The 14,556-nt window shown below is 41.4% G+C and overlaps 2 protein-coding genes across 2 annotated transcripts; one reads left to right on the top strand and one right to left on the bottom strand.

Moving 5' to 3' along the window:
* Nucleotides 1-290: 290 nt before the first annotated feature.
* Nucleotides 291-3,653, top strand: LOC118839365 (olfactory receptor 51B6-like; the record flags this gene model as incomplete). The annotated part of the gene is made up of 2 exons (XM_036746824.1): nt 291-1,188; nt 3,634-3,653. Coding segments are annotated over exons 1-2 (918 nt in total), but the record flags the coding sequence as incomplete, so codon positions are not given.
* Nucleotides 3,654-8,869: 5,216 nt separating this feature from the next.
* Nucleotides 8,870-9,814, bottom strand: LOC118835836 (olfactory receptor 51L1-like). Its single transcript, XM_036743116.1, has one exon. It carries the CDS (start codon nt 9,812-9,814, stop codon nt 8,870-8,872), a length of 945 nt encoding a protein of 314 aa, XP_036599011.1.
* Nucleotides 9,815-14,556: the final 4,742 nt, after the last annotated feature.

Genomic DNA, 14,556 nt, shown 5'->3' with positions numbered 1-14,556 from the left:
CACTAGGCAGAAATATTGTGAACTGGATCCCTGTTCAGGTATAAGTTGGATTAGATGACTTCCGTCCTCCCAATCAGTTCTAAAATCATATTCTATTTCCTATCCCTCAGGCATTCTGGAGAAGGGACAAATCTTTCCCTTCCTTGCTATCCCTGAAATCGTGCTGAGAAAATGGACATCATTTAAATACTCAACCAGGTCCCTTGCTTCAGGAAACTCCAAGGCTTCAGAAGCATAAGTCATAGCCTCCAAAAAGGAGTCTTTTCTACCTGTAAAGACCCCCTCCCAACATGATGTCTAACAGTAGCAACATGTCTCCCTTCTTGCTGACTGGCTTCCCAGGCTTGGAAGCAACTCACCACTGGATCTCCATCCCCTTCTTTGCAGTGTATGTTTCTGTTATTTTTGGCAATGGCACTCTCCTTTTCCTCATAAAGAATGACCACAGCCTCCATGAGCCCATGTACTATTTCTTGGCCATGCTAGCAGCCACAGATCTTGGAGTGACCTTAACCACAATGCCCACTGTTCTTGGGGTCCTGTGGCTGGATCAGAGAGAGATTGGCCATGGCGTCTGCTTCTCCCAGGCCTACTTCATCCACACACTCTCTATAGTGGAGTCAGGTGTCTTGCTTGCCATGGCCTATGACCGTTTCGTTGCCATTCGCAACCCACTGAGATATACCACTATCCTCACCAATTCCCAGGTGATGAAGATAGGGATTGGGGTGCTCATGAGGGCTGCTTTGTCTATCATACCCATCATTGTGAGGCTTCATTGGCTCCCTTATTGCCATTCTCACATCCTCTCCCATGCCTTCTGCCTGCACCAGGATGTCATCAAGTTGGCTTGTGCCAACATCACCTTCAATCGCCTGTATCCTGTTGTAGTTGTGTTTGCAATGGTTCTAATTGACTTTTTGGTTATTGTCTTCTCTTATGTTCTGATACTCAAGACAGTCATGGGCATCGCCTCTGGGGAGGAACGGGCCAAGGCCCTCAACACCTGTGTGTCCCACATCTGCTGCATCCTTGTCTTCTATGTCACCGTGGTTGGGCTGACTTTCATCCATCGATTTGGGAAACACGTCCCACATGTGGTCCACATCACAATGAGCTATGTCTACTTCCTTTTCCCCCCTTTAATGAACCCAGTTATCTATAGTGTCAAGACTAAGCAAATACAGAGTGGTTTTCTCCGCTTTTTCTGCCATCACAAACCTGGAGGGTGACCCTTCTTTAGATAAAGGTTATGAAATCCTGAGATATGGTTTGCAGATATGAGTTTTCAGGGGACAAATAATTCCAGTATAATAATAATGGAAACTATATTAAGTAATGGTTTTATATGATTATATAGAGGAAATGTCATTGTCCATTCAAGCAAGTTGATCCTAAAGAAAAGCTAATAGCTGTAAGATCAAACCTGACTCACCATCATCAAGGGAAAGGGGTCTCAATGAACCCAAAGAAAAAATGCACAAGGCTATTTCCAAAGACATAAACAAAGGGAGACAAAAGGCCAAGGAATAGGTTCCTAGGAAATAACATATTAGTCTCAGGGTCAGAAGAAGGTTAGGAAGAAAAAGAAAGGTCAGTGCTCCAGTTGTGAGGTAAATTCTTTGAATACGCAGAAAGGGTATTGAATGACCAGATATGGGAAACATTCCCCAAACATCACTGTTGGAGACCTGGAGAGACCAAGTTTTATACTCAAAACTTCACGTAATTTGCAAATAGAGTAGTTGAGTGGGTGGTAAATCCTGCTGTGTCATTTTAAATTCCTTTTATATTTTGCTTGGTCCAGTGGGAAAAAAAAAGCACTGGATTTGGAATCCAAAGACCTGGGTTCAAATTCCAATAAATCCCAACCTGTATGACCCTTGGCAAGTCATTTAACCTCCTTGGGTCTCAGTTTCCTTACATATATAAATATATGTATATACATATACATATATATATATATATATATTTATACACATATATATATATGTATTAATAATTGTTAAGGCCTCTTCCAGCTCTAGTCTATTGCACTAAATATTTGAGGGGTTGTTAGATGAAAGCTAGATTAGACTTGGGTTGTTTGGCCCCGGAAGATAGAACTAGGAACAATTTGTGGACATTGAGGAAGGTATATTTGGAGTCAAAAAAAGAAAGAATTTTTTAATAATTAGAACTTTTAAAAAAAAAGTATAACTAGATCCTTCGGAAGATATTAATTTGCTGTAGTGCCAATGTGATATTCACAGCACCTATGGTGGCTATGAATATGCTGGCATAGTTCTGAATTGCAAAATATAACAGACTCAACTCATAAAAGACAAAACAAAAATACTTATTCAAACACCAGAAAGCCGAATCCCAACACTAGGAAGCCAAATCCATCATAGCAACAAAGAAGTCTACATACAATAACAATGCAGGGAGCACGCCATCCCCAAGCCTTCCTCCTCCTAGGGCCTTCCCACAAACAAACAGCTAGTTGCCTGTTTCCTCTCTCTCTCTCTCTCTCTCTCTCTCTCTCTCTCTCTCTCTCTCTCTCTCTCAGCTCTAACTGCTCTGACCAACTTCTCAGCTCTGCTCCACCCTTCCTGTTCCACCAGTTCAGCAAGCTCCTGCCACCACAGGCTTCATGTGACTCAAGCTCATGTGACTTAAGCTTCCATTTGACTTAAGAAGGTCACATGGGCCTATTAATGGATGGCAAAGATATTCCCATTTACATTTCAATTACACTTGTCCACACTAGAATTCTTCAATCAGAAGATAGGTGATCACTTGTCTATAATGCTGTAAAGGGAGATAAGTTGAATGTGGTTGGATCGAATGACCTTTTTGAGCCCTTATAACTTTGAAATTCATCAATTCTGTGATACGTACCCATTGTTTCTTCTTATCCTGATGGAAGATTCTAATTAATGTTTTTTTTTTTCAGTTAGAAGTTGTTATGAGTGATCCCTGGTCCTTCCCAGACACACTCTGTACTCTCTAGTCCCTGCTGAACACCATACTCTCACCCTGGAGCCCCCAGCTACCTATCTGCAAAGGCTGTTCAAGCTAGAGGTAATTAAATTTTTCTCTCTCTAGCAACATTGATCTGTATTGGGTAGGGAGGCTCCAGAGAATTGTTTCCTGGCTGATATGTGTTGTCCTCAGGCTCACGTTGAATGTGAGCTGCGTGAGTGATGAAGAGACCCAAAAAGAGGTCACTGTCAGCCACTCTCTGTTGGATTCTGTTTGGCATTCCTCAGGAGATGGGGTGTCACTCATAATTTGGGGTTGACTTTTTTTACATCAATTTATTTTTTTTATTTTATTTTTTTTATTTTTAGTTTACAACACACGGTTCTACATAATTTTGAGTTCCAGATTTTCTCCCCTCCCTCCCCCCTCTCTCCCCAAGACGGCATGGAATCTCATATAACTACCATGTAGAACTTCACATTGAATTAATTTATACACTAGTCAAGTTGTGGAGAAGAATTATGACCAATGGAATGAATCATGAGAGAGAAGAAACAGAACCAAAAAAAAAAACCCCAAAAACAAAAACAAAAGAGAAGAAAAAAGGCGAGCATGTAGTATGCCTCAATCTGCATTCAAACTTCACAGTTCTTTCTCTGGATGTAGATGGCATTCTCCATCGTGAGTCCCTTGGAGTTGTCCTTGCACCTTGTGTTGCTGAGAAGAGTGAAGTCTGTCAGAGTTGGTCCTCACAGAATCCATATATCTGTGGTTGTGTACAATGTTCTCCTGGCTCTGCTCTGCTCACTCAGCATTATGTCGTGTAGGTTTTTCCAGGTTGTTACGAAGTCCGTATCATCCCCATTTCTTATGGCACAATAGTATTCCATTACCTTCATATACCACAGCTTGTTCAGCCATTCCCCAATTGATGGGCATCCCTTTGATTTCCAATTCTTGGCTACCACAAAAAGAGCCGCTATAAATATCTTTGTACATATGGGTCCCTTCCCCTCTTGTGTGATTTCTTTGGGATACAACCCTAGAAGTGGTATTGCTGGGTCAAAGGGTATGAACATTCCTATGACTCTTTGGGCGTAGTTCCAAATTACTCTCCAAAATGGCTGGATCATCTCACAACTCCACCAGCAATGTAACAATGTTCCAATTTTCCCACATCCTCTCCAACATTTATCATCCTCCTGCTTTGTTATTTTAGACAATCTTACAGGAGAGATGTGGTATCTAAGAGTTGTTTTGATTTGCATTTCTCTGATCAGTAGTGATCCAGAGCATTTTTTCATATGCCTATAGATAGCTTTAATTTCTTCCTCTGAAAACTGCCTGTTCATGTCCTTTGACCATTTCTCAATTGGGGGGGAATGGCTTGTATTCCCATATATTTGGCTCAGTTAACCAGAGTGACCTTTGTTTTCTTTGAGTGACTCAGCTTACCTCATTGAGCCTCACTGGGTTCTGGGGGCTTCTCTTCCGGGGCAGGAAGCCCAGAAACCATGCCAGGAAGAAGAGAACTTCCTGTGTGATGAGTCATGGGGCTGGCTGAGGGGAGGTGTTGACTCCAGAGCCATGCCCTATTGGGTGTTAACCTAGTCTACGTCGGGGGGAGAGGCCAACTCAAGAACCAATCGGCCCTGGTCATTCAGGCGGCGCTTGATGATGTCAAAAACTCTACAAGAGGGGAGAGGACAGCTTGAAGAGCTCTCTTTCCTTTTCCAAAAAAAAAAAAAGAAGAAGAAGAAATTGTTATGAGAAAACAAGCATATATTGGACATTGCATCCACTCCTGGATTTTGCAGTATGATCAAACTGAACTTGCCTCTATTTCTCACACATAACACTTCATCTCCCATCTCCATGTTTTTGCCCTGGTCAGCCCCCACACCTGAAGTGCTTTAAGCTGCTGCTTAGGCACCATTTTCTTCATAAAGCCTTTCCTGACCCCCTCAACTGCTAGGGACTTCTTTCCCAAACTAATTTGTATTTAAATACCTTATGTATATTTGTATTTATTGACTTCATATTAATGTCATATATATTTTTATATGTAATTGTTATCTCCCTCACTGGAATATAAACTCATTGTGAATAAAGATTGCTTCAGTCTTTTTCCCTTGTATCCTCAGTGTCTGGCACGAAGAAAGCATTTCATAAATATTTATTGGCTTATTAACTGATTTCAATGTAAGATACAGCTCAACTGGATCATCTCAAATGTATTTGTAGATGAAAATAGAAGGACAATAAACAGAATGGAAATGGCACATGTCTGCTAACTTTTTACTGCAATTTATTCTCATAAGTAACAACAGTGGAAACACCGTATTTGTCCTCTACCACATACAGACTAGATTTCCCTTCAAACTCCTTATCCTCTTCACGTACACTCAGTCTCCAGACTAACTCTTCTCTTAGCTATTGAAGTATTAATAATGTCTTTCCTAAGTTTCTTCTTCTCCAGACTAAATATCCCTGGTTTCTCCAACTGTTAGCATATAGTCTCCAGAAGTATTTTGCTCCCTTTTTCTCTACACACTAGTTTTTTCAATGCCCTTTTATTCAATTGACACTCAGTATTGAATACAGTACTTCAGATGTGACCTAACCATGGACGGGGCAATGCCATAGCCCTTGTGCTATACACACACACACACACACACACACACACACACACACACACACACACACATGTATACACCTATATACACATATGTACACACACATATACATGTATGTGTGTGTGTGTATATGTATATTTGCACACACCATCTCTATAAATAAATATCATTCCCCTGCTCAAGAAATTTCTATGGTTTCCTATTGCCCACAGGATAAAAACCAAACTCCTTTGGTGTTTAAAACACTTCACCATAGACTGATTACAAATTATTTCGTCTCGTGAACTCTACTTCCAATCAAACCCACCTCCTTCATGTTCCACATTGCTGAGATTCATTCACCCATTCTTACGCCTTTGCAAAGGCAATCGCCAGACCTGAAATGCTCTTCTACTTCACCTCCACCTTTTGGACTCTCTAGCTCCCATCAAGGCCAAGTTCAAGGGCCCCCCTCCTATACGAGACCTTTCCTGATTACTCAGGTTGTTAGTAGACTCTCAAATCATTTTGCTTTTATTTTGTACATATTTCATATTTATTTATTTCTGTTCCACTTCAATAGAATTTAAACTTCTTGCAGACTCCAGTCCAAGGTTGGGGAACATGTGGCCTTGAGACCCCATGTGGTCCTCCAGGTCCTCAAGTGCAGCCAGTTTAGATTCAGTCAAAGGGCCACACTTGAGGACCTAGAGGGCCACATGTGGCCTCAAGGGCACACATTCCCCACCCCTGCCCCAGTCCCTAGCAGAATGTCTAATACATCCCAAGTCCTTAATAGATGCTTGCTGAATTGAATTGAATCTGCCAGGACATAAAGTCCTTGAGAACAAGAACTGTTTTTCATTTTGCCTCTGTCTTCCCATGGCCTAGCATAATAAAAAATTATGACATAGGCACAAAATACATTTTTGTTTAATGACAATGAATCTATAGAACTCCTGAGGCCACAACTTCCCATTTTTAAGAAGAGCTTTTAACTTCATTCACCATTTCTTTGCTTATCTTATTCTGACCATGGGTAGCAAAGACTCTCTGCTCTGCATTAACTATTCAGATCCTCTGATCTGATGAGGAACATGGCTATGATCGATACCATTCCAGACTTGCTGGCTTCTACGTGTAAGTTTTACCCCAAGCTCTGCCTGAGTGTTTTCCTTTTTGCTTTCTAAACTGATAAAGGTAGGGTCCTTCTCTGCAGCTTAGAGGGATTCCTAGAACATTGAGAGTGTAAGAAATGGGAGGAGGAGTTTTGTTTCCACAGAACTAAAGGTGTGCTTCCCTGCCCTCCCCCACCCCAGCTTTAGCAGAGACCAGGCCTCAAGGTCGGTCAGGTGAGAGGTCAGAGGCTTGTACGCATGTGCACACTTTTTGAGAAGGTAGTCTAGGGAATTAGAGAGGCCAAACCCACTTGAACCAGTTCAAGCTTATCTAGGGTCTGGTCTTGGTCAAGAATCCAGGCCTACTGATTTGCATAATTTGCATGTGTTAAAGAGGGAAAGTAGGGGAAGTAAAAGAATATAGTTTAATCCTAAACTAAGACAAGGAAAATCTGATTAACTTCACTTTTGCTTCTGTTTCCTTATTATCCTATTTCTATAAACTGTATAACCTAGGAAAACTATGTAAAAAAACAAAGATTGTAAACTAACCATGACTCTAGCAGGAGTGGAGGGAATGTTTACCCCTGCTCCTGCAGCTGTATCAGTGTGAGTGTTCCCCTGAGCACTACACCTGCTCTCTCGAGGAATGTAATAAAATGCCTTCCTCTGCCCACTCTGGTCTTGAGTTCTTTGGGTGAGAATGGGCAAATCACCTGGATTTTCCTAAGGTCAAGTGAAAAGAAGCAACAGGCAGCGGAAGCTCACTGGGCTTACTCCTGGATCTTGTCTTGGGGTGTCCTGTGATCCCCACTGCGGTGTTAAGAGGGCTACCACTCTGGATTCCCTTGGGGAACCCTTGCTTGGGTCTTCCTTAGGGTCTGATCCCTAGGAGGCCCTGTGATCCCCACAGATTAAGGGATGGCTACCACTTGGTCTTCCCCTGGGAGTCCTGTGGTCTGTACAGCCTTCCCTAGGGATTATCACAGGGTTCTTCCTCAGGACTTTGGCCCTGCCTAGGAAGTCCAATGATCCCCAAAGCCGCGTGTTCTCACAATTTGGGGAAGTCCAGTGATCCCCAAAACCATGTTTCTCACAAGAGCACAAGTGACATGCCCAGAGTCACAAAGCCAGCAAGTATCAGAGGCAGGACTGGATCTCATATCTTCCTGGTTTTGAGGCTGGTTCTTTACCAGCCTCTACCCACCATGCCCTGGTACTAGGAAAAATATAAGGAAAGTCTTGGAATATAAACTAATACTAGTTATAGTCTTTTATCTGACCTACTGAAAGGCAGTGTGGCATAGTGGGTAGAGAGAAGATCTCACTCAGAAAGACCTGGGTTTGTTTCCTTCCTCTACTGTATAAGTGATGATGAACAAACCACTTTACCTCTAAGTGACCCCCAAGCAACTCTCCAAGACTACAAACTGAGATGAAGGTAATGATCTGTATTGATAAGACAGAGTTCTGGGCTCTAGAAGACCCCTCTTGTGATAAAATCACAACTCTGGTACTGACATGTCAACTACTCAACTGGACTGGGACTGGACCAATGATTTCATTTGTGTAGGGAATTCCCAGGTGAGGAAACTCCCTCTACCAATGTAGGTCATCCCCTTTTTTGCAGATTATAGTCTTAAAGGATTGCTTTGGAGAGATTAAGGGACTTTCCCATGGTTACATGGCTAGTATAGATCAGAGATAGGACATGAGCTCAGGTCTGTACTGTTTTCAAGACCAGTTCTCTACATACTATACAATTCTGGCTCTCTACTACTTAAATTTTATGCCTAAATGACATAAATTGGGGTAATGACTATGCATATCATTAAACATGGATTAAGTCAATTTTGTTGAAAATTTTATCTGATGAAGACACTAAATTGTTTACTTCTACTCAGACTTCATGGCATTCCGTAGAAGCCTTCAAAGTGTTGTTCATGCATCATTAGCTTCTCCTCACAATTTGGAGCTCTTTGTGAGTAGGGACCCTGTGATTATCTTTCTTTGCATATCTAGCATTTAGCATAGTACCTGGCATGTAGTATTCCTTTAATAAATTTTTGTTGACTGACAACTTCATATAACTAAATAAATCATTGTTTGGCTTGGTTTATCTCTAAAGAGTCTTCAACATTTTGCCTGTTGCAGAGCCTAGCCCCCTCACTAGAGCTTTCCCAAAGAGACTACTTTGAGGATGGCTCGTCGGATTTGCTGTGTCTTGACACTATAGATCACAGGGTTCATCAGCGGTGGGAAGAGGACTGAGACTGTGCCCATAAGCACATGTACAACAGGAGAAGCATGGCGCCCAAAGCGATGAACGATGGACAAGCCAAGCACAGGTACATAGAAACACAGCACAGCAAGAATGTGGGACACACATGTGTTGAGGGCTTTGAGTCTCTCCCTGGCAGAGGCAATGGAGAGCACAGTGCGAAGGATAATGGCATAGGAAATCAGGATGAAGAGAACATCAGAGCCCATGGCCAGCATGATAATGCACAGCCCATAGATGCTATTGAAGTGTGTGTCAGAGCAGGCCAGACGGATCATGTCCTGATGTAAGCAGTAAGCATGAGAGAGGGCCCCAGGATGGCAGTATTGGAAAGTGAACAAGTGGACTGAGGGTGCTGCTGTGATAGCAGCACTCCTCAAACCCAGTACTGCCCCAGCCAGCGCTACACGGGGCCCAGAGAGAATAGTGGCATAGTGCAGTGGGAAGCGAATGGCCACCAGGCGGTCCAGGGACATGGCAAAGAGCACAGCAGATTCCATGAAGGAGAAAGAGTGGAGGAAATGCTGCTGGAGAATACAGGACACCAGCCCAATGACCCGTGCATCAAACCACAGCACACCCAACATTGTGGGCAGAGTCGACATGCATAGACCCAGGTCTGTCACTGCCAGAATCGCCAGGAAGTAGTACATGGGCTGATGCAGGGAGTTCTCAGTGCGCACCAGGTAGAGGATGGTGATGTTGCCCAGGACAGCCACTAGATAGCCTGCAAAGATGGGCAGAGAGATCCAGCAGTGAGCCCATTCCAGGCCTGGGAAGCCAGTCAACAAAAAGGTTGTAAAGCTGAAATTGGTCCTGGGCAGGTTAGGCATCCTTGGAAATTATTCCTGGGATAAATTGGAGTTGGGTAGTTAATAGAACAAAAAAAAAGGTCAATCCCTCCCACTAACTGCAGATTATAACTTACCTTCTGCTGGTTACCCTGGCCCAGGCTGAATCTCCATGATCAGTCCTTTTGACATAGGCTTTACCCAAAGTTTTCCTGCCCCCTCCCTGTTCTGTGATGTCCTTCTGTATCCCTTGTCAACCCCTAAGACTAGATTACCTTCACTGTGACTTTTCTCTGATACCCATATTGCTGCTAGAGAAAAATATAGAGCTGTGATGATTTGGCCTTCATTCAATCCATTTCATTTGCCATGCAGTGGATGTTCTCTGCTTCTCAGAAATCCTAGTATCTTTGACTCTGACCAATAAAAATCTCCCCAAAATAGTTCAAGTTCTTCCTTAAAGCCCTAGATACACCCAGCTCTTTGCCAGTAGGCACACAGGCAAAAGCCATCTGCAATTAATTCTCTGACTTATTTACTACCAACTAATGTTTCCTCTTAGGTAAGTCACCTTAAAGCTTTTGCCCTCAGTCATATAGTTTGCAAAATGAAGTAACCAAACTAGATAATTTTTAAGGTCACTCCTAGCTCTAAACTTCAAGGATTCCCCCTATTTATCCCTCAAGATGTGAACAGATGATTGCACTTTATCCTTTTAGTGGGGGAGAGCAGGAGGATGTATATGTGTATTTGTGTTGTAAAGTTTTGCATATGTTGAAAGAAAACACATTGATATATTTTTCAAAAAAAAATGTTTATTTATGAGAAGGCATTTCAACCTAAACTCTACTTTATACTTCTATCAAATTCTGGAGAATACTCAATGCTAATCTCCTATCATCAGAGTCTGGTTTTGTAATCAAGCTATACTCACAGTAAAATTAATTCCATACCTCATTCTTAGTTATGCCACCAAATAATGTTACACACTCACACATCAATGTCCTTATGTTTCCCCTCCCCTCACTCTAGCAGCTGAAGATCTCACTGTATATTTCTCAGAAAACACTGAGGCCAATCATAGGAGAGGTCCCTCTTCTGCTCTCCTTTTTATCTCATATCCCTCAGGCAGTTCCCCCTACTATCTTCTCCGTCACCCATTCTCACATGAAGATGTGGCCTTTCTCTTTACTGAGACCAGCAGCTCTACATTCACCCATTTTCCTATCCTCTCCATTTTTTCCCGGCAAATTGCTCTCACTTTCTTCAATCTATTCCTGTCTACTCACATCCCTCCTTACTCCAATTCATTATTATCTCAGTTGCTAAAATGATTTTCCTAATGTGCAAGTCTGATGAAGTCAGCCCCTGTTCCTTATTATCTCCAGGATGAAATATAAAGTATAGGGTTTGGCATGTAAAGTAATAACCTGACCCCTACCATTCAGGTCTTCACTTACTTTCATTCCCCACTCACACTCTGATCCAGATATACTAGTCTAACAGTAATTCCTCAGACATCACACTTTATGTCTATTCCTTCACTGTCTGTGCCTCACACCTCTAATGCTCCCCTTCCTTTAAGAGTCAGCTTAAATATTATTTTCTTAAGGAGTACTTTCTCTGTTTCCCCAGCTGCCAGTATGTTCCCCTTTGAGATTTTTCCATCTACTCTGAATATATCTTGTACATACCAAATTATATACATATTTTCTCACCCATTATAATATGATCTCCTTGAAGGCAGGAACCATATTTTTTGCCTTTTTTGTATCCCCACAGTGCATGGCAAATAGTAAGCACTTCCAAAACTCTTCTTGAGTAACTGACTGCCTATGCCCATTGTCTCCTCTAGTTTTAGTAGGAAATCCTCTTCCTCTTGAAATGTAATAACTACTTTAACATACTGTATTCCAAGCACCCCACCTCCAGATAGCTGAGATAGTTTTCTTCAATTGTGTCTTCTCTTATTAATATTTTTATTCTCTCTTTCTTCATTGGCTCTTTCCTCTCACCCTTCAAACATGTATAGCTCCTCTCTGAGTTGAAAAATATTTCACTTAAGCCAGATGTTTTCTGTACCTACTACCTCTTTTCTTCTTTTTTGCACTGACAAATTAAAAATGAGTTTCTTTTCCAACACTTGCTAAAATGTTTTCTCTCAGGTCACCAATATGGAAAAGAGAGAAAGAGAAACTGACCAGTCATATTCAAAGGTTTTTCTCAGTTCTAATTCTACTTGAACTCTCTAAATTAATTGACACATTTAACTCTCCACTTCTTATTGAAAACCTTTCTTTCCTTAGATTCCATGACATTGCGTACTCCAAATGTCTTTTCTTTCTAAACAGTGCTTTTGTTGATTTTTTTTCTCTTACTCATTCTGGTCCAGAAAGTTATAGTGGAAAGAGAGCTGTCCTTGAAGTTAGTAGGTATGGGAATCATGCTCTAACACTTATTAGGCCATGAAAAAGTCACTTAACTTCTCTGAGCCTCAGCTTTTTTACCTGTAAAATGGGGCATAACCATGCTATTATTATCTGTTTCATGAACTTCTTTTAATAAAGCAGTTAAAATCTATAAAGTGCTAAAACCTGTTGAATGTTCTACCCTGATTCCTCACCAGATTAGCCTCCACTAGGCACTGTCTGGGTTTATGAGTGTACTTGTCAGTGTACTTGTGTCTCTACTTTGGGTCTGTACCTGGTGATAGATTTTCCATTTGTTATCAAGGACAAGTTTCTATCTGTTCAGAAAGAATTCATGACAAGGTTGGCTGCTGGATCATAAGATATCAAGTCTGAAAGTCTTTCTACCAAGTTGTGAAAGGAGGATAATTTGTATCTATGGAGGAAGTTGTTACATTATAAAATCAGGGATTTATCAAGCAATGAAGTATTACTGTCTTTATTTTTGTTGCTATTATATTTGAGAAGTCCTCAATTTTAGTTTTTGATGCTCTTCTTTCTCTCCAGAGATTCGGAGGAAAGGGAGACAGATATGGGGAGAAGTGAGCATAAAGAAAACTTAAGGGACAAAGAAGACTTTTTGACAGATAATAAGAATTCCAAAGCTTACAGAGGACTTTCCCAACAACTCCATGAGTTGAAAAGCACATGTATTATTTTTATCCCTATTTTACAAATGATTGTCTCTAAAGACATTTAATTGACAGAAAATTCACTACCTTCTGAGGAAACCCATTCCACTGCTGGACAGTCTGACCATGAGATATGTCTTATAAACAGACAAGATTTTTCACTAAAATTCCCAATGTTTTCCTCTGGAATCAAGCTTCTTCCATATGACAGACATTCCAATAGCTAAAGAATTTGATTACAGTCCCTCAGAAATAGTATTTATAAAGCAAGAAAAAGGATAATGAAAGAACCAGAATGAAGAGATACCCTAGTGTAGTAGCAATTAGATTTGAAGATTTTTCCCACCCATTAATAGGCCATGTGACCTGCTTACATCACAGGAAGCCTAAGTTACATGGTGGGAGGAGCTTCCTGACAGGAAAAAGAAGTTATGTCACAGGAAATGCAGAGAGAGAGAGAGAGAGAGAGAGAGATGTAATGGCTGCTAATGGCTGCCCTCATGATTGTTAGAACTGAACAGGCTGACTTAGCTGTACTGTGAGTTTGTTTTGGGGAAGACCCCAGCAGGGGGTCAGAGAGGTTTTGGGATGATGAGGCTCCATTTTATGATATTGTGTATTGAATGTTTTGGGTTCCTTTCTGTTATGATGAAGTGGACTGACTGGATAAATGGCTTGTGGGATATGGTTCTCTGGTGTCTAAATAAATGGTTTACTTCTTCTACCTTCTTTATGGAGAGTCTGTCATACCTTGAGATACAGAACTGCATAGGCATTTTGACAATTATCCTCTACATTGTTACCTTACTGTTTTACCTAGAGAGTGGGAAGATTATCACTTAGAACCTAAGCTTTAAAAACTGGACTTTTTTCCTTTTTTACTGATTTAATTTTGCTCAAACTTCTGATTGTAAATGATTCTTTGTGACTTTAAAATGTGTGCTGTGTTTAACTTAAGTTGGGTTTAAATAAGGTGCTGCTCAGCCTCAGAAAAGGCAGAGGCAGAGACAGAGTATAATAATAATAAGCTTGGAGGATTTTAGAACCCTGACAGAGGGGTCTCTAAATAAAGGAGTTTCCCTTCTAGAGTAAAGGAATGGGAATCTATCTGGCGATCCCGATGCCATATTGTCCAACCAGAATGTCTTTTCTTCGCTATATAATTGTGCCTTTCAAAATGTGGCACAATATTCCAAATGTGGTCTTATTAGGATAGAGAACAGTGGAACAATCATAGTCACTTCTCCTTCCAGGTCAGCTTCTGACTTTCTAGACTTTGCTACCCTGTCTCAGCTGCTGTCTTACCCTGAAACCTCTCTCTATCATGTTGGCCTCTTTGGCCCATTGGTGAGGTCTTCCTGGGCCTCCATTTGGGAGATGGGCCAAGGCCAGCCAAACTCCATTCCCCTTTCAGATTTGCTTCTGACTTTCTGCTCTTGGCCATCGTGACTCAGCTGCCATCTCAACCTAAGCGTTTTGTGTTTTGTCTTTTCCCTTTAGAATGTAAGCTACTTGAGGACAGGTAGTCTTTTTCTTTCTGCTTATAACTTTACCCTCAGCACTTAGCACAGTTTTGGGCACATAATAAGCCTGGCTGACAACACGCTTAATAAATGCTTGTTGACTTGTTTCCTCATTTCCTCTGGTTTGTGGTTTGACATATTCACCCTCCCCTTTTGGGAAA

The sequence above is a fragment of the Trichosurus vulpecula genome, chromosome 2 (assembly GCF_011100635.1).
Source record: "Trichosurus vulpecula isolate mTriVul1 chromosome 2, mTriVul1.pri, whole genome shotgun sequence".
Taxonomy (NCBI): domain Eukaryota; kingdom Metazoa; phylum Chordata; class Mammalia; order Diprotodontia; family Phalangeridae; genus Trichosurus; species Trichosurus vulpecula.
This window is presented reverse-complemented; position numbering and strand designations above follow the sequence as displayed.

Coding starts and splice junctions, on each gene's coding strand:
- LOC118835836 (XM_036743116.1), bottom strand. CDS start 9,814: ATGCCTAACCTGCCCAGGACCAATTTCAGCTTTACAACCTTTTTGTTG.